The 22641-nt window shown below is 38.3% G+C and overlaps 1 protein-coding gene across 1 annotated transcript in view; it reads right to left on the reverse strand.

Annotated features, from left to right (window-relative positions):
* The window catches only part of MYH15 (myosin heavy chain 15), a 196161-nt gene that overhangs the window by 123748 nt on the left and 49772 nt on the right, over positions 1 to 22641 (reverse strand). Inside the window, exons 15-21 of the mRNA XM_062207694.1 lie at positions 17240 to 17419; positions 15985 to 16117; positions 10915 to 10982; positions 10014 to 10101; positions 7141 to 7258; positions 5563 to 5686; positions 2365 to 2501 (exon numbers count right to left, since the gene is read on the reverse strand). Coding sequence (XP_062063678.1) covers positions 2365 to 2501; positions 5563 to 5686; positions 7141 to 7258; positions 10014 to 10101; positions 10915 to 10982; positions 15985 to 16117; positions 17240 to 17419 — 848 coding nt within the window. The remainder of the gene's footprint in view (positions 1 to 2364; positions 2502 to 5562; positions 5687 to 7140; positions 7259 to 10013; positions 10102 to 10914; positions 10983 to 15984; positions 16118 to 17239; positions 17420 to 22641) is intronic.

Raw genomic sequence — 22641 nt, forward strand, 5'->3', positions numbered from 1 at the left:
CAATAATCTATTCCCATATCAATATTGACATTATGTATTAATACTGATTATAAAATAAAATTCAGGAGTCATTCATATAGAATATTATTTACATAAATACTAGAAACATGAAAGATCAATGCACCTACCAAAGATATCTACCTAGTAAAGTATGAAAACATGCCTTTTTTATTTAAAGATTTTGTTTATTTGAGAGGTACAGTTACTGATAATGAGAGGGAAAAAAAGAGAGAAAGGTCTTCCATCTGCTGGCTCACTCACCAAATGGCTACAATAGCCTGAGCTGCGCCGATCTGAAGCCAGGAGCCAGGAGGTTCTCCTGGGTCTCACACACAGGTGCAGGGGCCCAAGAGCTTGGGCTATCTTCCACTACTGTCCCAGGCCATAGCAGAGAGCTAGATTGGAAATGGAGCAGCTGGGACTAGAAGCAGCACCCTTATGGAAGCCAGTGCTACAGGCAGAGGATCAACCTACTGTGCCAATAGCACCAGCCTCTGGAAACATAATTGTATATGGGTTTTTTAACGTGAAATGATAATGAAAAATTCAGAATTGGATCAAAGAAGAAATACACAGGAATTTCAACTCTGATCAACAATTACAGAAAAAAATATTAAGAATTTGTATATCTATATGATGTCTTTATGAGTGTGCACTGTAATTGTTTTTATTACAATATTTCATAATAATTTTTGAAGTCAAAACTTTGAAAAAAATGGATCATTCTGGCCTCATTTTGCAATTTAAGGAAGTGAACCATGGAGAAAGGATTTTTTCCACAGTCACACACTTGCGCTAGAAGTCCTGTTTCCTCATCCCCAATCACTTGTACCACATTAGCCACTGAATAATAGTCACAGAAGATTCTTAGGATTTCTCTCTTTAGTATATTTGACATTCATGTAGCAATTGACTTCCTCTTTGTTCTCTTTGGAGAAACAGGTGGAATTAACAAGTTGTCAATTAAGTACTGTGACATTAACAAACAATAACCCTGGCCAGGATGTGGGGAAAAATGTACCCTAATCCACTGTTGGTGAGAATTTAAACTAGTATAACCATTGTGGAAGATAGCATGGAGATACCTCAGAAAGCTAAAAATAGATCTACTATGTGGCCCAGCAATCAAACCCCTGGGAATTTACCCAAGGTAAATGAGTTCAGCATATGAAAGTGTTACCTCTATACCCATGTTTATTGCAACTCAATTTGCAATAACAAAGATATTGAATCAATCCTGAAGTCTATCATGATGACTGGATAAAGAAATTATGGTATATACACCATCTGTAAAAAAAGAATGAAATCCTGTCTTTTGCAACAAAATGGATGCAACTAGAACCACTATACTTAGTGAAATAAGCCCATCTCAAAAAGACAAAAGCCATATGTTTTCCCTTATCTGTGGCAACTAATAGATTATCAAAAAATATAATGTATATGAGTGAAATTGACATTTTGGGATTTGATGATTGTTTATAGCCCTTGTCTCTAGTATTAAGAAACTGTTTTTTTCTTCTATTTGTTGAACTCTTTACTTAGTATATGGCTCATCTTAGAAGTGTAAAGTAACCTGAAAGCAGATCAAGGTACAAATTAACAGAGGGAATAAGAGAGGAAGGATTAGGAAGGGTGGGAGTATGAGCAGAAGCAGGGTATGGTAGGAAGTATCACTATGCTCCTAAATTTCTACATATGAAATATATGAAATTTGATTACCTTAAATAAAATTTTTAAAAAATAAGTACTGTGAAACAGACTCCAAAAGACAAACTGTACTAAAGAAAAAGTAAATACAACTACAGAATTCCGTGCTCATGGCCCTTTGGAGATTTTGAGATCTTGCTTTTCATGATTCTATCAAGTAATAGGCAAAACCTTTAATTAAATGTCCAAATGTGTAGATACATATCCCCAGTTAACTTGCCTGAAATAAAATAAGAAATTAATGATTTCATGCTACTAAGAGGCATAGTTTCACACCCATGAGAGGTAAGAAAGTGAAGCAAACTCCCTCACAGAGTTGGCTGTGTGATGTATGCAAACCCTCCCAGATCTGCTTCTCTCATAAATTGTGAGCCATTCCACCTTCAGAGACCCACACTTCTAGACTGCACAGAATCTTTCCAAAAGGAAAGGCTGGAAGACATGCGAATAATAATTATACTTTTACTTGGCTGGATAAGGGCAAAAATAACATATTGTGCTCTGTGTTTGGGGCATACCATGATTAAAATATTTTAAGACCCAGCCTAAACAGAAGAGGCAGTGCATTACCTTGGCCTGTTATCTGAAATAAGGTCATATTGGCTGAGGCACACCGTTACTCTGGGAGTGGGGATGCAGGTGAGGGTATGATAATACCTTTCTTCCAGAATATTCTGGTATTTGATTCGCATCAGTTTGCCCCTTGCTCTGGCTTGAAACAATGTGAAGAATTTAGAAAGTCTCCCATCTCTCATTGCTTCCAGCAGGTCCAGGAAGCCAGCTTTTAAAAACACCTAAAATAAATGTTGGATATTAGTTCTCCTCATAATGGCTATGGAGCAAATGGCTGTTAATGATTCTATGAACATCTGACTTATTCCTTGGGATTTTAATCAGTTCAAAATATCTGTTCGGGCTTTATTTAAGGGTAAAATCCACATTAGAAAGTTTAGCTTTATGAATCTAAAATTCATGCAAGAACTTTTAAATTTAATTCTGTGGTTAAATGGATTAATTAGGAACTTACAGAACTTTCCCTCTTATTTATTCATAGTGCCTAGGTTTTTTAAGGAACTTTATTTTAAGTTTTAATATGATCCCAGGCACACAGTGCTATAAATTGCCAGGCAGGACTTCACAAACATTTTTCTCTAAAGGGCCAGATAGTAAATATTTTTAGTATTTGTGGACCACAAACAATTTTGGTAGAATATTCTCTTTTGTTTTTTAAACAACTCTAAAAATGTAAAGCTATTTTTAATTAGTGAGCAGTATAAAAAATAGGCCATGGATATAATCCTTAGGACATAGTTTGCTGACCCCTGCTCTGTAGAAACGTTTTTTCTGTTTATAGACAGAGAGAACTCCCATCTGTGAGTTCACTGCCCACATGCCCAGGAGCACTGAGACTTGGTGGGACTTTAGATAAGAGCCAGAAACCCAATTCAGGTCTCCCATTTGAGTGCCAGGAAACCAACTACTTAAGAAATCAATACTACTTTCAAGGTTGTGCAGTGGTGGAAAGCTAAAATCAAAAGGTGGAGCTAGGAAGCAAATCCAAGCACTCTGATACGGAATACAAGCATCCCAACTGGCATCTCAGCTGCTGGGACAGACGCCTGCCTTAGAAGGCACATTTGTCCTAGGCATTAACAAATGTAAAAAAATACTTTTTCAAAATAATTAGTAGCAACCAAGGTGAAATACTTTTAAGGAGGCATTAGGTACTTTTTGATAATCTGAGAGTGAGAGAAGCCTTAAAATGTTTGGCTTAGGAGTCTTACTCTGTCCCTTCTGACCCAGATGAGTAGTATACAGCTAAACTAAACTAAAAACACAAGGAAGCAAAGCACTGCCAGTGAAGATCACTGGAATCAACAAAAGCAAAAACTGACTCGCGGGTCCTCAAAGTGTTGTTCTACCTGGATCTTCCAACTCTTCTTCAAATTATTTGTTCTGTATTTGGATATCAACAAGAACAACTTGATATTCAATACTACATAAAACTAAATCTATTAGAAGTTTCTAAGATATCTGGGCCTCCAAGATGACATGGAATTTTGAGAATTACATTTAAGAAAATTGGTTTCAGGGGCCGGCGCTATGGCACAGCAGGTAAATCCCTGGCCTGAAATGCCAGCATACCATATGGGGGCCTGTTCTGGGTCTCTTCCAATCCAGCTCTCTGCTATGGCCTGGGAAAGCAGTGGACGATGGCCCAGGTCCTTGGGCCCCTGCACCCACATAGCAGACCTGGAAGAGGCCCCTGGCTCCTGACTTCGGAGCGACGCAGCTCCGGCCATTGCGGCCATCTGGGGAGTGAGCCAGCAGATGGAGGACCTCTCTCTCTGTCTCTACATCTCTCTGTATCTCTGTCTTTTAAAGAAATAAAATAAATCTTTAAAAAAAAAGAAAATTGTTTTCAGATTAATGTTTTGATAGTTAGCTTGACTCTAAAGTTTTAAATTGCGGGGAATAGTGTTATAAAATGTATTCCCCAGGGGCCAGTGCTGTGGCCTAGCCGGTTAAAGCCGTGGCCTGCAGCAACAGCATCCTATATGGGCACTGGTTCGAGACCCAGCTGCTCCACTTCTAATCCAGCTCCCTGCTAATGTTCCTGGAAAAGCTGCAGAGGTTGGCCTGAGTCCTTGGTCCCCTGCACCCACATGGGAGACCCAGATGAAGCTTCTGGGTCCTGGCTTCAGTCTAGCCTAGTCCGGGTGGTTGGGACCATTTGAGGAGTGAATCAGGGGATGGAACATCTCTCTCTCTCTCTTTAACTCTGCCTTTCAAATAAATAAATAAAAATATATATATATATGTATATATATATATATTTAAAATGTATTCCCTAAAAGAATACGATAGATAAATCAATTCGCACACAGACAAGCAGTTAACACCAGGAAGCTGTAGCTGATTTATCTTTGTCTTGCTCTGATATGTACACATATTTTCTAGCTCCAAAAGATTCACTCAGTATTTTATATCTGGGAACAAATTGGCTTACCTAATTATAAAAAAGTAAATATAGGGGCCGGCACTGTGGCATTCACATTCCAACTGCTCTACTTCCAATCTAGCTCCCTGCTAATAGCTTGGGGAAACAGCAGAAGAACTTGGGCCCCTGTACCCATGTGGGGGACCCAGAGAAAACTCTTGCCTCGTGGCTTCAGTATGGCTCAGCTCTGGCCATTGCGGCCAGTTAGGGAGTGAACCAGAGGATGGAAGATTTGTCTGCCTCTCCCTCCCTCTCTGTAACTCTGACTTTCAAATAAAAATAAGTGAATATTTTTTAAAAATGTAAATATAGTCAAGAATGAGGATTAAGCATTGAGTTTTCTTTATAAAACAATTAAGTTCCTACTGTTAATTAAATTCTATATGTGTGTCATGAGAGTAGAAAAATGCTTTAGAACTGCTCATTCATGGATTTTTTTTTTTAATTTTTTTGACAGTCAGAGTGGACAGTGAGAGAGAGAGACAGAGAGAAAGGTTCTCCTTTTGCCGTTGGTTCACCCTCCAATGGCCGCCGCGGCTAGCGCGCTATGGCCGGCGCACCGCGCCGATCCGATGGCAGGAGCCAGGTGCTTCTTCTGGTCTCCCATGGGGTGCAGGGCCCAAGGACTTGGGCCATCCTCCACTGCACTCCCGGGCCACAGCAGAGAGCTGGCCTGGAAGAGGGGCAACCGGGACAGGATCGGTGCCCCGACTGGGACTAGAACCCAGTGTGCCTGCGCCGCAAGGCGGAGGATTAGCCTAGTGAGCCGCGGCGCCGGCCATTCATGGATATTTTAAGACACGAACTTTCTTCCTGCTCTTCTCCAAATATATTCTTTGCATTTTTCAGGTTACCTTGGTAATTCCAAATTGGTACTGGGTATGGTCTATATCCATGGAGCCAAGTAGTTCTTGCGTAACTTTTTTGCTGCTCAAAAACTTGCTCTTTGGAAAGGTCCTTGGATTCAGAATGCAGTACCTATTTTAAAATAGAGTCAGGAGACCAAATGATTAAAATAAAGCTAATCTGAACAAATGCAGTGAAAGTATTGTGGGCTAGCTTTATTAATAATTTTAATATTAATATTTCGAGGGTTCTTGCCATTTATTCAGATAAGAATTCTGAATATCAGCTCGAATAAAACAGGCGACATGGTAAGTTTTTAGCATTTATTTAATGAGAAAAATACACAAGAAAGTGAGGGCTTTATTTAGGGGGAAAAGAAGTCTAGAAACATAAGCTGGATCCATATCAGGCAGAGAGCTGGCCACGAGCCATGTGGAGCAAAGCATGTGGTTAGGAGTAGCCATAGGTAGTGTAGCACAGGCAGGAAAGCAGGAGAGGGACGGCCAGAAAGCTGTCCTTGCCAAGAGGTGTGGGGCCAAACAAGAGGAGGGGCTCAGGTGCTCCAGGCCTTTTATTCATTTCCAAAGCAGAGTGGTTATGTCGTCTGATTGGCAGGTGGGCGTACCGGTGAGGTTGGATAAGGGCATAAGAACACAGAGGGGGCAGCAGTGGAGGTGGTCTCCAGCTCACAAATCTAATTAATTTAATCCTATCTGCCTGCCCATATCAAAAGAACATGCGGACTTCTATCCCTCCCATTAATATGTTCAATTTCATAAAACTCTTGGCAATAGACAATAATGCTTTAGATTTGTATAGTAGTTTGTACTTGTCATAGTGGTTTAGAAGCAACTTCATTATATTGTCTGTTCTATTAGGAAGCATAAAAGTAGAAGGAGAAAGTAAAAGAGAAAGGTGAACATAAAGGATCCCTATTGCATGGACCAGGAGACTGAAGACAGATACATTGAATATATTTTCAAGATTTCTTCATTCTAATGGTGAGTTTGCAGAAAATGACAAATATACCTCTTCATTCTGAGATTGGTTATCTTTTTACTCTACCATACTGTTCTCAAATGGCTTGGTAATCTATAATTTACACTTTCAAAATTCAAAATATAAAAAGTAAAGAAGCTTCTTGTGCCTCCTGCCACACACACACTGCTGGCTTCCTTCCCTTTGCAGGCTTGCTTATAAAGTATTTGCCTGTTTGGATGGCAGCTATATATATATATATATATATATATATATATATATAGAGAGAGAGAGAGAGAGAGAGAGAGAGAGAGAGAGAGATAACATTTTAGAGATTCAGTCCAGCCTCTAGACTTTTACTTCTATATGTAGTTCTTCAGTATGTGGGTCTATTCTCTGTTAATAGAGATTTAAGGATATTATAGTTACATAGATGTTGGTTTAGGGGAAAACAATAATGAACTGTCACTAAATATCTCACCACCACCAAAACACATAGATTCGCAGTCTGAAGCATATCCCAACAAACAATGCATGCCTAAGCACTCGTAAAGAAGGGAAGAGAGGGTGGATGCCTCAGTGTTCTCCATATTGGGATGGATGTTTACCTTTGTCTAAAATCAGCATACAGCAGTCGGTTTGGAAAACCTTCACGGAATATCCGAATCCCTTCCAAGACACCATTACAGCGCAGCTGTTGCAGAACCAAGTGAGGGTCCAATACACCTGAAAAAAGAAGTATCATTGGATCCGTATCTGCAAAAAGATTATGCCAGATTTTTTGTTAGGTGGTGCATCTTGTGTTTTAAAAATGAGTTAGAATTTGATGTTCCTCTACATGATAGATCATAGGAGTTCCTTCACTCCCACCCTGATGGTAGTTATACTACCCACCCTATTACTTGGGAGTTTCTAAATTCAATTAACATACAACACTTTTAGCATGCACCAAGACCTTCAGGTCACAGAATGGATTTTATAAGGAGATACTACTTGAAGATGAAAAAGATAACACGTTTTACTATAATGTAAATGGCTATTTTTTACCAGCAATTGACCAATCAAAAACCAACTAGAGATCAGGATAGAAACACAAAGGGAATTGCCATCTCTAAGTAGGAGAGAGAAGGGATTCCAAAAAGGGGGAATAAAAAGAAAGGAGTGGACATGATATCGACTAGCCCTATTAATAATTTAAATATTAGTGATTTTGGTGGGTTCTTGCTGTCTATTCAGAGAAGAATTCTGAATATCATCTTAAAATAAACCAGGCAACAGGGTAAGTTTTTTTTTTTTTTTAACATCTATTCAGTGGAAGAAATGTGCAGGAAAGTGAGAGCTTTATTTAGGGGATAAAGAAGTCTAGAAACACAGGCAGGGTCCATACCAGGCAGAGAGCAGACCGGGAGCCACAACGGAGCAAGCGTGCAGGCAAGAAATGGCAGAGGCCAAAAGGCTATGCGTCTGAAGGCGTGGGGCAAAAAGGGAGGAGCCCACGATGCTCCAGGCCTTTTATTCACTTCCAAAGGGGTGTAGTTACATAGTCTGATTGGCAGGAGGGCATGCAGGTGAGATGAGGTAGGGGCATGAGATCACACAGTGGGTGTGGGGGAGGGTGTGGTCTTCCAGCTTACAAATCTAATCAATTTGATCCTATCTGCCTGCCTCTATCAGAAGCACACAACAATAAAATTCTTCTTACAGTTTTGCCTACGAGGACTTGACAGCAGTCTGGTTTTTATTTTCCTTTTTGTATCTTGACAAGATCTAAATTATATTATATAGTATATACTTCCTTTTATGATCTCTTTGTTCATCAAAAGAAGCCTTAGTATACTGCATAAACTGTCAGCTACACTCTCCCATAGAAGTCTTCGAAAATTCATTCAAGATGCCATTGGATCCTGCTCTCAGAAAGTCTTCTACAAGAAGTCAAGGAGTACTCCCATGACAAAAGCCACTACAGAATTCCAATAAAAATGGGAGAAAATGACTCTGTCTATACCCAGGGTCATAGAAGTATATTTAAGTCATGTACCTATATTTCTGTAATATAATCTCTTTCATGGACAGAAACAGATGATCTATAAGAACAGACAGAACTAGAAGCCAAAGACATACTCATTCCTTTAACTATATATTAAGTATTGTTTTGATTAGATGGTGAATCTTTTGAGTTTGTCCTTACATAAATTTCTTTTAGAAAACTGTTGAATTCAAAATTGCCTCAATTGAAAGTGAATCTAGTAGGTGATACATTGCTCCAAAGCAGAGGTATCTAGTTAAGATTCCTTGCTAGATGGAAGTAGAATTCCTAGGTGCGTTAAAAACTCACGTGAAAGATCTTTGTAAAAATTAAGAAGCGGAATAAAAGATAGAGCAGGAAAAAGGATGGGAGTATGGGCATGAGGGATGGTAAGGTGGAAAGAATCACTATGTTCTTAAATCTATATATATGAAATGCATGAAATTTGTAGAATTTAGATAAAAATTTTCAAAAGCAATGAAACAAAAATGTGCAACTGTAAATGAACATAAAGTTCACTGGCAAAACACAAATTACATTATCACTGTTTAGCATCACACTTTCCACAAATAGGCCACAGACTATCATAACCAGGGTCTTAATGACAGGCGGTTTAATAAGAACGCAAGACATGTTGAACATTGGAAGTGAGTATCAGCAACATCTGGCTATATACCTCCTGTGAGACTGACAGCATCCAGCAAAAGCTCTCTAAGGACTGCAATTACAATGAGATGGTTCAGAATCTTTAAACCCATGATGTAGAGAAAGCAATCCATGTGCTCAATATCAGGAGAAATTTTGTTTTGATAATCATAAACATTTTATAAATCTTGAAAACCATTAAAATATCACATCATCCCTCTACTACTCTTCACTCATCAAACAAAAACAAAAATAAAAACAAAAACAAAACCCACTTCCTAGAATCATATAACTAAAGAAATGGATGTTTTCAGGAACAAGGAAGATGAAAGTATTGGGAAGGATGTTAGTATATTATAGTAATTATAAAATGGCATAGGAATTATCTTTATGGTCCATTTAAAGAATTCAGACCAAATAATTTTCTTTATGCTGAAATATCTACCTCGGTTTCTTGATTGGCTAGTTAATCGCATTCTATGATACTTTGCTCTTGTAGACAGTGGCATAGAAACTCATTCACATTTTAGCATGAAATTCAAGAAGAAATTTCAATGGCAGTGTCAAGTGTTGTAATATTACCCAATTGATCCTGTTTTGTGAAATCCTTCTGTGTGTGCATTTGAATCTCAATTGTAAGGCAGTGTTGAGGAGGTGTCAAAGACCTAACTTTTAACTTACATTTTATTTTTCAATCTGAAATTCTACCCTTATCTAAAAGGGATCAGTAAATGTTTCTGAAAAGACAGACAATGTGGCTAAAATAAAATGTGTTCCCTAGTATAGATTGCAAAGAAATTTAGTTTTTACCTGGCATTTTGTTCGCATTGGGATTTATGCATCTCACAAAATGAGGTTCTGTTGATTTCAGATTACTCATCAATTTATTTAAGGTTTTCTAAAGTAAAAAACATAATAAACATGCATTAACTTTTCGAATCACTGAAAACATCAATCTAACTCATAACTGTCTTCAAATATCTCAATATTATAGCCAACATGAAAACTAATTCATAAAATAATAAATTCAACATTCTTCCTTATCAAAAATATATTGTTTCCTTCCTTTGGAAAATAAAAATTTATCTGACACACATAGTTGCAGCGTGAATAATTTATACTTGTTATTATTTGATAGCAATAACTTATGTCTTGATGATAAAATGGCTTGAAAACAGAAATTGTTTTTCAATTTCCTATCTGTAGAAAACTCATGCATTCCACTCCTAGAGAATATAGAACCTCTGGTTGGAAAGATTAACTTAGACTGTAAGGGAAGTTTAAGGTGGGGCAGGAGAAGAAAAAAGCAATTGTGTGGATTAATTGATCTTGCTCCTTATAGGAGCTGTAGATAGATGTATACCAATCATAACACAATTGGTCCTTTCTTGAGGCAGGGAAGAGACCAAAATCTGGAGCAGAGGGCAAGGAGGCAGCTTAGCTTCCCATGTGGCCAAGGACAATTCTGGCAACTGGTAGGTATAATGACCAATATTCACATCAACTGGAAGATGGGTGCAGATATGGTGGAGAGACCTCGTGAGGTACTCACAGTGTCATCTAAAGTCCTTGATAATAACAAGATAAAGTTCCACTTTTTCAGGTTAGTTAACTTATAATACTTATGCTTATTTGAAGATATGGAATTTCAGATAAGTAATAATATAGCAGATTGAGAGTTAATATATGAATAGATGCAATTAAAAATTACTTTATGCAGAGATGCAACTGTTTGGAATGAAGTTCCCTTTTTGTGTTTCTTCTCCCCAAACTCTATTGCTAAAAGAAAGAATAGAAAAAATATATAAGCTTTTCTTGTCATATTATCATTCCTTCTATATAGAAAGATAAATTTATTAACATTTATTAACATTCAAGAAACAGTATGACAATATCTACCAAAAACTGAAGTGACACCTTAACAGTAGGGACTCCATTTTAGAGCACCCAAGACTCCATCTTAAGAAAGCACCCCTCACTGTTAGACTATAGTCTGAAAATAGCTATCGTCTAAAACTAAGACAGTAACAGTATACTACATCCTGCTTGACAAAACAAAGAAATGCCCTAGCATGATTGCTCAAGCTGAGAACAAATATGCTGCACCTGGATTAATGTTACAATTGCGATTTGTCTGTGTCCCACAGATGACTTAGGTCAGTACCTGGATTAATGTCAAGACTGTAATTGGTATTGTCAAGATTGTAATTGATATTAGTTTTACACTTGCTTCAGGTCAGCTTGACCCTAGCAACCATGTATTCCCCCTCCCTTCCTTGTTTTCTTTTTTTTTTTGTTTTTTTGGTTTTTTTGCCTTTATAAATCCTGTTGCTTTGAGTTTCAGGGTCAAGTGTAAACCACGAGTCCACTCTTGGCTACTGGCAATAAAGGACACATCAGTGTGTGGTGCTCCTCTGTCAGCACTGGCAATGTACATCAAAGTTTCATAAATATGTCACTTAACATAAAATGTATTTTTCTAGTACTTTTCCTTATGGAAATCATCAAGTAACTGACCAAAGACACTGACTGAAGCATTATTTAGTCCACATACAAAAACTAAGTGGAAATCAGGGCCAGCATTGTGGCGTGGTGGGTAAGGCTACCATCTGCAATGCCAGCATCCCACATGGGTGCTGGTTTGTGTCCTGGCTGCCCCACCACACACATGGGAAACTTGGAAGAAGCTGCTGGCTCCTGGCTTCAGCCTGCCCCAGCCTTGGCCATTGCAGCCACCTGGAGAGTGAACCAGCTCATAGAAGATCTCCTCTCTCCCTCTCTCTGTAACAAATGCTGGCAAGATGTGGAGAAAGGGGAACTTTAATACACTGTTGGTAGGAAGGTAAATAGAACAGCTATTGTGAAAATCGTTACACATGAAGTTTCTAAAAAAAAAAAAAAAAAAAAACTGGGGCCGGTGCTGTGGCGCAGCAGCAGGTTAAACCCCAGCCTGCAGTGCCGGCATCCCATATGGGCGCCGGTTAAAGATCTGGCTGCTCCACTTCTGATCCAGCTCTCTGTTATGGCCTGGGATAGCAGTAGAAGATGGCTCAACTCCTTGGGCCCTTGCACCCACATGGGAGACCCGGAAGAAGCTCCTGGCTCCTGGCTTCGGATCAGCTCAGCTCTAGCCATTGTGGTCATTTGGGGAGTGAACCTGCGGATGGAAGACCTCTCTCTGGCTCTACCTCTCTCTGTAAATCTGTCTTTCAAATAAGTAATTCTTAAAAAAAAAAAAAACTAACTAAATTTAAAACTACAAAATCTAGATATATTATTCCTGGGAATATATCCAAGAGAAATGTAATCAGTTCATCAGGGAGACACATGTAGTTCCAGAGTCATTTCAGTACTATTCACAATAGACAAGAATGGAAGCAATCTAAGTGTCTATCAGCTGGCAAATGGATAAAGACAGTGCAGTAACATAACAATGGAATATTTTTTAGTGTTTAAAAGGGGTAAAATTCTGTCATTTTTGTTGTTTTCCATTTATTGGGTGGAATTGGATTTCATTATGTTAAATGAAATAAGGAATGAGCAGAATGAAAAGTACTGCATGGTCTCACTAAAATGTAGAGTTTTAAAATGTTCTCAAAGAACTTAAAACAGAATCATAGCAGAGACTGGGGAGAATAGGGTACAGAGAGATAAGGAAAGTTCATTATGTTACAGTTAGGTTGAAGGAAGGAGAGCTGATTTTGTTTTGCACAGTAGGATGACTATGGATAATGAAAATGCAGCACACATTTTTGAAAACCAGCTAGGACAAAGGCCATTGAGGAGCAGGCATTTGGCCAAGTGATTAAGATCGCAGTTGGGATGTCCATATCTTATATCAAAGTGCCTGGGTTTGAGTCTTGGCTGTGCTTCTTGTTCTAGTTTCCTGCTAATGCACACCTAGCAGACAGCAGGCGATGGCTCAGTAATGGGTCCCTGCCACTCCCATGAGAGACCTAGATTAAGTTCCTGGCTCCCAGCCTCCTCATAAGAGAGTCAGTCTGTACTTTGAAGCCAAGCATTAACTTCTCTCTAGCAATGTTAAGTCCTAGATGGCCTCTACTTCTGAATAATACAGTTTTATCTGCATTGAATCTGTAGTTTAGTGTAGCCATTTTCCTCAATTAGCTTAGCTAGTCCTTCTAGATAACTTGTTACAGCTTAACAGTACTTGCTGCTTTACCTTCCATTTACATGCTGTGAAGAGAGCTTCCTTCCTAAACATCCTGAAGCCAATTCTTCCGGCTCTAAACTTTTCTTCTTTAGCTTCCTCATATTAGGCTCTCTTTCTGTATGAGGCTTTGACTTTAGCTAATGTTGTGTCTGGTTTGAACTTCTACAGAGATGACTGAAACTTTCTCCATATCAGCAGTTAGGAATGCTTCCCTTAGCATTCATGTGTTCACTGGAACAGCTCTTTTCATTTCCTTCAAAAACTTTTCCTTTATAAAATTCATTTACATAAAGGGAACAGATTCTATGTATTTCATATATACAGTTGTAAGAAATGATAATACTTCCTACCCTCCTTCCTTCCCTCCCTCCTTTATCTCTACCCTCCCTTTTCCTTCTCTTTCTTATTTGTCTTTTAATTCTCACAATAACATACTTTCAACTTACTTTATAGTCACAAGTTTAATCCTCCACTAAATAAAAAATTCATGACAACTTGGCTGTTTGAAGCAAGAGGCCTAGCTTTCAGCCTATCTCAGCTTTCAATATATTCCTCACTATGCTTAATCATTTTCAGCTTTTGTTTTTTTAATTTACTTTTTTAAAGATTTATGTATTTATTTGAAAGTCAAAGTTACACAGAGAGAGGAGAGGCAGAGAGCGAGGTTTTCCGTCCTATGGCCCACTCCCCAGTTGGCCACAACAGCCGGAACTGTGCTAATCTGAAGCCAGGAGCCAGGAGCTTCCTCCAGGTCTCCTACGTTGGTGCAGGGGCCCAAGGACTTGGGCCACCTTCTACTGCTTTCCCAGGCCATAGCAGAGAGCTGGATGGGAAGTGGAGCAGCTGCGACTAGAACCGGCACCCACATGGGATGTCGGCACTTCAGGCCATTGCGCTAACCTGCTGCGCCACAGCTCTGGCCCCTTCAGCTTTTGATTTAAAGAGAGAAATGAGAAGTTCTAGTTGAACACATAGAGGACATTGTAGGATTTTAATTGGCCCAATTTCAATATTGTTGTGTCTTCAGGGATAGAGAGGCCCAAAGACAGGGAGGAAGATGGGAGAATGGCTTGTCAATGGATCAGTCAAAACATAAACATTTACTAAGTTCACTATCTCATTCAGGTATGATTTGTGGAACTTGGAAACGATTCTAATAATGACATCACAGATCACATACCACATATCATCATAACAGATATAAAATGATGCAAAGTTTTGAAATATTGGAAGAATTACCAGAATATGACACGGCAACGTGAAGTGAACATTTACTCTTAGAAAAATGGTGCTAAGAGCTCTGATGTAGAATTGCCACAAGCTTTCAAATTTTAAAGACAAAAGTCCACATAACTGCAAAGTGCAATAAAATGAAATATACTTGCACTGTATTATTCATCAGTTTTCTAGAGTGCATTCCTACTTTTTTAAGACAAATTCACTGTAATGCAGGATGCCTGTTATGCAGACAGCAGCTTCATGTCTCATGGTTGCATTAAGGAGCACCGTTGAGTGATTGATTTAACATCTAGATTTGTGTGGGTACACTCTGATTTTTGGACAATGAGGAAATTGCCTAAGAACACATTTCTCAGAACGGATCCTAGCCACTAGAGCAATGTTTGATAGTATGTAGTTGTGACTTGCTACTGCTCCAAAAATCATTCATCAAAATTACATTTTTAACAATTCTCTCCTTGCAGTAAATCAAGTAGAAAACAAAAGCAGCCCCCAAACATACTCTTTAATACAATGGAACTGCTTCAAAAAGTTCTTGGGAAAATGAAATTAAAAGGTATGTTCAGGGCAGGCATTTAGCCTACCAAATAAGATGCCACAATGGACACCCTCATCCGTTATCAGCAGGCCTGGATTGGAATCCTACTAAAGTGTACCCTGGGAGGTAACAGGTGATGGCTTAAGTCATTGTGTTCCTGCCAGCCTCATGGGAGACCTGGATTGAGTTCCCATTCTTGGCTCAGCCCTGGCAGTTTTGGATATTTGAAGAATAAACTATCAAATGGGAACTTTCTGTCTCTGTATCTATCTATAGTCTCTGTGCCTCAAAAAGAGACAGAAAGAAAGGAAGGCAGAAAAGAAATGTATGTATTTATTTATTTAAGATAATAAAGCCAGGAGCTTCTTCCAAGTCTCCCACATGGATAGTAAAGCCCAAGCACTTAGGTCATCTTCTACTGCTTTTCCCAGGCCATTAGCAGGGAGCTGGATTGAAACTGGAGAGCCCATATGGGATGCTGGCATTGCATGTGGCAGTTTAACCTGCTATGCCACAATGCAAGCCCCCCAAAATTTATTAAAATATGTTTATTTTGAAGTAAACATATTTTGAAATCCATGCATACAAAGTTTTTCATAAAATGTCTTTTCCATAAACTTTTTAAGGTCAAAGTCCACATATGTCTTAGAGCACTAGCAATACTTCCCTATAGAACCACCTGCATGGGGGCAGAAAAGCTAATAAGATGGGATAACTTAGACTAGGGGGAATAGAAACAGATTGCCCCAGGAAAGAAGCAAGAATTTTTGTAAAATGAAGCAGCCATGAGTTCCATTCTGAGATACAAAAATGAAGGAAGTTTGACTCACCACTGTCACTACTGATGTAATTTTCAAAAAGACTTGCCAAGAGTCTGTTGGAAGACTTCTGAAATATAGCCACCACTGTTTCATTAAGAAGGTCTTTGCTTTTTTCAAGCCAACCATTGATGTTATAAGGTACCTTTAGAAAAGCATGCAAAAGGAGAAATGCATAATAGCAAACTGTTCATCACTTGAGAAAATATCACAAGTTATGTGACTCCTTTAACTTTAAATCGGTGTGACATAACAGTACTGAATAATACGTCCAGATGTCCATTGTGCAACCACAATGAGGTTTTCAAAGTTTATCTTTCACATTGTCAAAAGAAAGGGAGAGACAGGAGGGGAAGGAAAAGACACACACAGAGAGAGAGAGAGAGAGAGAGAGAGAGAGAGAGGGAGAGAGAAAGAGGGAGAGAGAAGGGGAAAGCAACAATAGAGAGAGGGAGAGAAGAAAAGGAAGGAAGAGCAAGGAGATTAAATGATGTTTCCAGCTGGAAAAATTCCTATCAGCAGCCTGTCATCACAAAAACAGATGAAGTCATCCAGCTGTCAATGATTAAGTGAGCACTCAAATAAATAGCAAATAGAATGGCATTTTACTCTAAATATCATTTAGTAAACATCCCAGGATGTCCAAGATGAGAACTATAAGAATACCTCTGTACATTTGGCACATCATTTTTCGATTGAAGTATTATCTTGTCTTTTATCAGTTCTCTTTCTGTTCCACCCAGAGGCACTGACCAGAAGCAGAAAAGCAGAAAAAATGGGCACACTTACCAGCAGAGAGATGAGGAGAAGCTGTGAGGGTCATATAAACTTTTGTTGGCCATAGTTTAGAGGCCATTACTTTATACTTAATATTTCTTTATGGTAGAATAAAAACAAAAAAACTTCAATAGAAACATCAGTTGAAGTCATTCATTCACCTGATGCTAAGTTAAGACAAATGTGGAAAGACAAAAACCTGACTTTGATGGACTCCATGCCTTTCTGAAGCTCTCTTGCTTTCAGGTGTGGTGAGTGAATTCATTTTGAGCTTTTTCACCTCTGTGCACATGGAATGTCATTGTAATGTGGCCATACCATTTCCAGAGTGTGCTAAAACACCACGCTACCTATTTCTGAAACTGAGATGTATTCTGTTTATCTCTTCATTTAATATAAATGTTACTTAAATACTATCAATGGACTCTGACAGAGTGCATTTGAAGTGGACATAGGAAAATTCAGGGCAAGCAGTCTAGAGGTGCCTTACCACTCCTGCGTAATGGACAACTTCAAAGTGAGCTTCGTATTTTTTCTTTTTATCAGGTTTAGGCTTGTGGAGATGAACCGACTTTCCAAGATGATTGTCAAAGAGTTTGCTCATGAAAGTCATGTCTGTAGCCTTAGGAAACATGCATTCGTCTTCAAGAGTGGAAAGGATGCCTGTTGGCTGTTGGAGAGGCAAATGAGCAGCAAATTAAAAAAAAAAAAAAAACAAGAAATAGTATTTTCAGCAGAAAATCAGTATTAATTCTTTCTTGAGAATATAATAAGTTAACAAAGGGAAAGATCTTCACTGCCAACACCTAGCCAATCATCTATATATCAAATGTTTGGAAATACTTTCTACTGATACCAGTATAAGCTGATGATTGAGCTATGGCCCACATACATAAAGTGCCTATCCTCAAATGGTTTACATTCTAGTGGAGCAAAAAGATAATAAGTCAGTAAATAAATATATAAATATAAAAATAAATAACACTTTTTTAATGTACAAATGATTTCCACAAATCATAAAAATGCCCCAAAGAAATCATGCAAATAGATAAAGAATGAATAGGATCAGGGGCTCTGCTAAGTGCTGGGGTGGGGATGGTCAGATAACATCTCTGACCAATATAAGAAAAGCACCCTGAAAAGATCTGAGCGTAAGTATTCAGGCAGAACAACGAAGGGTTACAAAGGCCCTAAGGCAGGAGCCCACTTAGCGAGCTTGAGATCCTGGCACAGGAAACATGGACAGATCAAAATTAGACAGAGAACACCACATGACATAAAATTCAGAAAGGTAAGAACTGGCTTACCAAGGATCCCACAAAGATGTTTGCATTTTAAGTGTAATGGGAGGCCTTCAGAGACTTTTAACATGAAGTGATATGGTTTGATTTGTGCTTTAAAAGAATTATTGGTTTAGAATAAGGGTGGATGAAGTGGATTGGAAAGCCACTGAGCTAAAATGAGCTTTCACCATTCTAAAAGCTCATCAAAGAAAAAGAATATGTGATCAAAATCTTTATAGCTCCCTTAAGGAAACTTTTATTCCCAAAAGGGCCACGGTAGTACTGAGAGCAGCAGTTAACATATAAACAAAATGGATGTGGTGATGTTCCAATAAACTTAAAAAAAAGGCTGCAGGCTGGATTGAATCAACTGAAGTTTGCTTTGCCCTGCCCTACACTAGTGATAGTATTGGAGGTTGTTCAAAGTCCTTAGATATAAAATACATGTCCAAAGAAGATTGAGTCACAATGTGCTGATTGATATAATATGGGATATGAAAGAGTTTTTTGGCCTGAGCAACTGAGTAATGGCTGCCGCCATTCAAAACATACATGTACATAGACGAGGAGCTTCACAGAGTTCATGGTAAATTGGATTAAAAGGTCATATGCATTTTCATTGAATTTGTGGAGACCATTTGTACCTAGAAAAGTGTTATATGCACATGTGGTATGCACAGACACATCTACACACAGGTCTTGAGGATGGGGGAAAAAGAAAGGATTCTTATATTTGAACATATATTCCAATTTTTATTTTACTAATATACTCCACAAACACTTTTAAAAGAATTTATTTATTTATTTGAGTAGAGTTACAGATAGTGAGAGGGAGAGACAGAGAGAAAGGCCTTCCATCTGCTGGCTCACTCCCCAAATGGCCAGAGCTGAGCCAATCTGAAGCCAGGAGTCAGGAGCTTCTTCCAGGTCTCCCACGTGGGTGCAGGGGCCCAAGGCTTGGGCCATCTTCTACTGCTTTCCCAGGCCATAGAAAGAGCTGGATCAGAAGAGTAGCAGCTGGTACTAGAACTTGTGCCCATTTAGGATGCTGGCACAGCAGGCAGAGGATTAACTTACTGTATTATAGCACCAGCCCCTCTGCAAACATTTTTGATCTGCCTTCTATGATCAAATTATTGTACCACACACTTTCAATTGTACAGGATGAATCAGACATGGGTTCTGGTTCCAAAGTATCTAGCCAAGAAGATAAGACATATATACAATATTATGTACTAAAAAGCAGATTAAACAGGTACAGAAAAAAATGTGAGAATCCCAAAGCAGAACAAGCAAGATAGAACATGACTTATATACCCAACAGCATAGATTTCATGATTCTTTCCACCTAAGAACTATAGACTATCAGGTTTGGAGGAGCCATTGAGAGTCTGGTCCAACTTTCCCAATGTATTCTTGAGTATCCCTCAAAAGTGCCTTCTAACAGGCTGGTTAGCTTATACTCAAATATTTTCATGAAAAGAGAAAACATTTGACCAATTCTGAGTCAAGGTTCTGGGTGGAATACATATGAAAACAAAATTCATTTGCCTTTTAGAATCTTTTGTACTAAATTATGTCAGTGGAACTATATGAATGAATATAATCCTTCTTCCATGTAGTGGATCATCAAATTATTTGATGATTGCATTTTTTAATTCACATGAATCTTTTACACGAAAAGGTATACTCTGATACTGTAGCCCTTTGCTGTATTTTTGTAGACCTGTAATCTGCAATTCACAGAATGTGTATTGAAAAACATCCCACCTCCAGTTATAAGGAGTCTGGGGTATTTTACTTAATTGTAAACATCTAACTGTGGAATACAGTATATATACAGAAGAAGGTTAGTGTGAGCTTGAAGGCCAAACTAAGACTAAAGTTGTTGTTAAAACACACTTATTTAAGTTTTATATAAATGTTTTTCCTAATATTTAGGTTATTAGCCATGCAAACTCTAAAAACCATCATCCCAAGATTCAAAAGAACATCTGTTGTAATTCAAAAAAATACTTTAAACCAAATAATTTATTATTTTGCTTTCACTAAAGCTCACACTAACCTTCTTCTGTATATATAATGTAGAAAAATTTACTACAAGATTAGTTCACACTTACTTCATTAATTGAAATATTCTAATTTGTTTAGAACTTGAGCCTAGTCCCAGGGTAACCAAAATGTAGGGCCTCAGCAAATTTCTGCTAATCAACTGATTGGCATGGGAACACTAATGCATACAGGTTTGAGTTCTGGGACCTAGATTGCTTAGCTGTTGTTAAAAAAATAGTAAGAGTTGCCAACAACAAAAAATAATAGAATTATGTGCTTAAAGACATATTTCTGTACAAAAAATGCATAAAACTAGGTATTAACATTTCATTTTATATGAAAAACACCAGAATAAGCACATCCAAAGAGCCTTCTTAGGGAGGCAACAGCAATATATAATGGCAAGATGCTGTCAGAACTTTAAAAACATATTTTAGAACTTTTTTGAGGATATCTGGCATCATTGACCCTACTGACAAAGAGTAAGTTCCTGCTTTTTGAAGGTATATTATTATACAGAAACAATCAAAAGTCATTCAGACCAACAAATATAAAAAAGTACAAATAATGTGACCAAGTTATACAATTCAAATTGGACTCAAAAAGCCAGCAAAATGGTAAGTATTGAAGCAAATTTTCTCTTGAGGCTGGTAAAATTTTAACACCTTATCCTAATTCTAATACTTTGAGGGATTTTCCACAAAAGGTGAAATATTCCAAGAAGAATGTAGTCTCCCAAGTGACAAAACAAAAAAGGATAACAAGTTTTTTTAAAGATTTTTTTTATTTATTTGTAAGTCAGAGTTACATAGAGTGAGGAGAGGAAGAGAGAGAGAGAGAGAGAGAGAGGTCTTCCATCGGATGGTTCACTCCCCAATTGGCTGCAACAGCTGGAGCTGCGCCGATCCAAAGCCAGGAGCCAGGGGCTTCTTCTGGGTCTCCCACATGGGTGCAGGGGCCCAAGGACTTCTACTGCTTTCCCTGACCATAGCAGAGAGCTAGATTGAAAGTGCAGCAGCTGGGTCTCGAACCGGTGCCCATTTGGGATGCTGGAGCTTCAGGCCAGGGCGTTAACCTGCTGTGCCACAGTGACGGCCCCAACAAGTTTTTAAACATATAACTTTGGCTCTATTTATTAAGAAATAATAGCAATCAGAGCCAGTGCTGTGTGTAGGTGGGTAAAGCCGCTGCCTTTAATGCCAGCATTCCATATGGGCACCAGTTCATGTCCTGTGGCTTCTCTGCTTCTGATCCAGTTTCCTGCTAATGGCCTTGGGAAGCAGCAGAGGGTGGCCCAACTACCTGGGACCCTGCCACCTACAAGAGAGACCTAGAAGAAGCTCCTGGCTCCTGGCTTTGGCCTGACCCAGCACTGGCTGTTATGGCCCTCTGGGGAATGAACCAGAGGATGGAAGATCTCCCTCTCTCTCTCTCCTCCTCCTCCATCTCCCTGTCTTTCTGTAACTCTTGCTTTCAAAGTAAATAATTAAAAAAAAAAGAAAGAATGGAGACAGCTCCTTTATTAATGATTTGTTAATACCATAAATATATAATAATATATTGATATATTAAAATATAAATTATCAGTATTCAAGTTGTAAACAAACCAGAACATTTCAAATAATGAAGTAAGTATGAGCTAATCCTATAATAAATTTCTACACAGTATTTATATGGCAGAATGTTACTGTAAGCTTGAAATTAACAGCAAAAGTTGGTGTTAAAATACACATATTTTAGTTTTATTTAAAATTTTTTCATTTATATACAGAAAAACATGCCATAGAACATTTTGTACACACATGCATTTTGGTGTCTTTAAAATTGTTTTTCATGTTATTCAAAAGAAGACAGATGATGGAGATAGAGATGGAAGTGGAGGTGGAGATGGAGATGGAGATGGAGATGGAGATGATGGAGATATTTCATCCAATGGTTCACTTCCCAAATGCCTACAATATTCAGGGTTTGGCCAGGCCAAAATCAGAACCAGAAACTTCATCTGGGTCTCCACTGTTAGTGGCAGCGACACAACTACTTTCAGCCATCATTTGCTGCCTCCTAGGTTGCACATTGACTGGAAGCTAGAACTGGAAGCAAAGCCAGGACTTGAACCCAAGCACTCTGATATGGAAAGTGGGTAGCTCCACAGTGGTATTAACAGCTGTGCCAAACCCACCCCCAATTCTTTTGAATTTTAAAAATCTCCTATGGTTCATTCTATCTCAACAAATAAATTTGATCATTATATTTGCTACAAATTTTCTTCTGATGGCCCAAAGCAACATAAAAGTTTTTATCCAAAATAAAAAAATCTTTTTAAGAAAAATTTTAGTATTTTTCATTTGCCTGAGCTGAATAGTTTTGATATAAGTCACAGGAAATCAAATATTTATTCTTCTTTCTATCATCTGATCAGTATTTTTTCATTTTATCTTATCAGTAGAAAATGCAACAGGAGGTTATTTCTGTATTGCTAATGTGTTATGTGGAATACCTTAATCCAGCATAAGTGAGGCAACAAACTCCAGATTTAATAAAAAATCAGTAATATTCA

The sequence above is a fragment of the Lepus europaeus genome, chromosome 2 (genome assembly GCF_033115175.1).
Source record: "Lepus europaeus isolate LE1 chromosome 2, mLepTim1.pri, whole genome shotgun sequence".
Classification (NCBI taxonomy): Eukaryota; Metazoa; Chordata; class Mammalia; order Lagomorpha; family Leporidae; genus Lepus; species Lepus europaeus.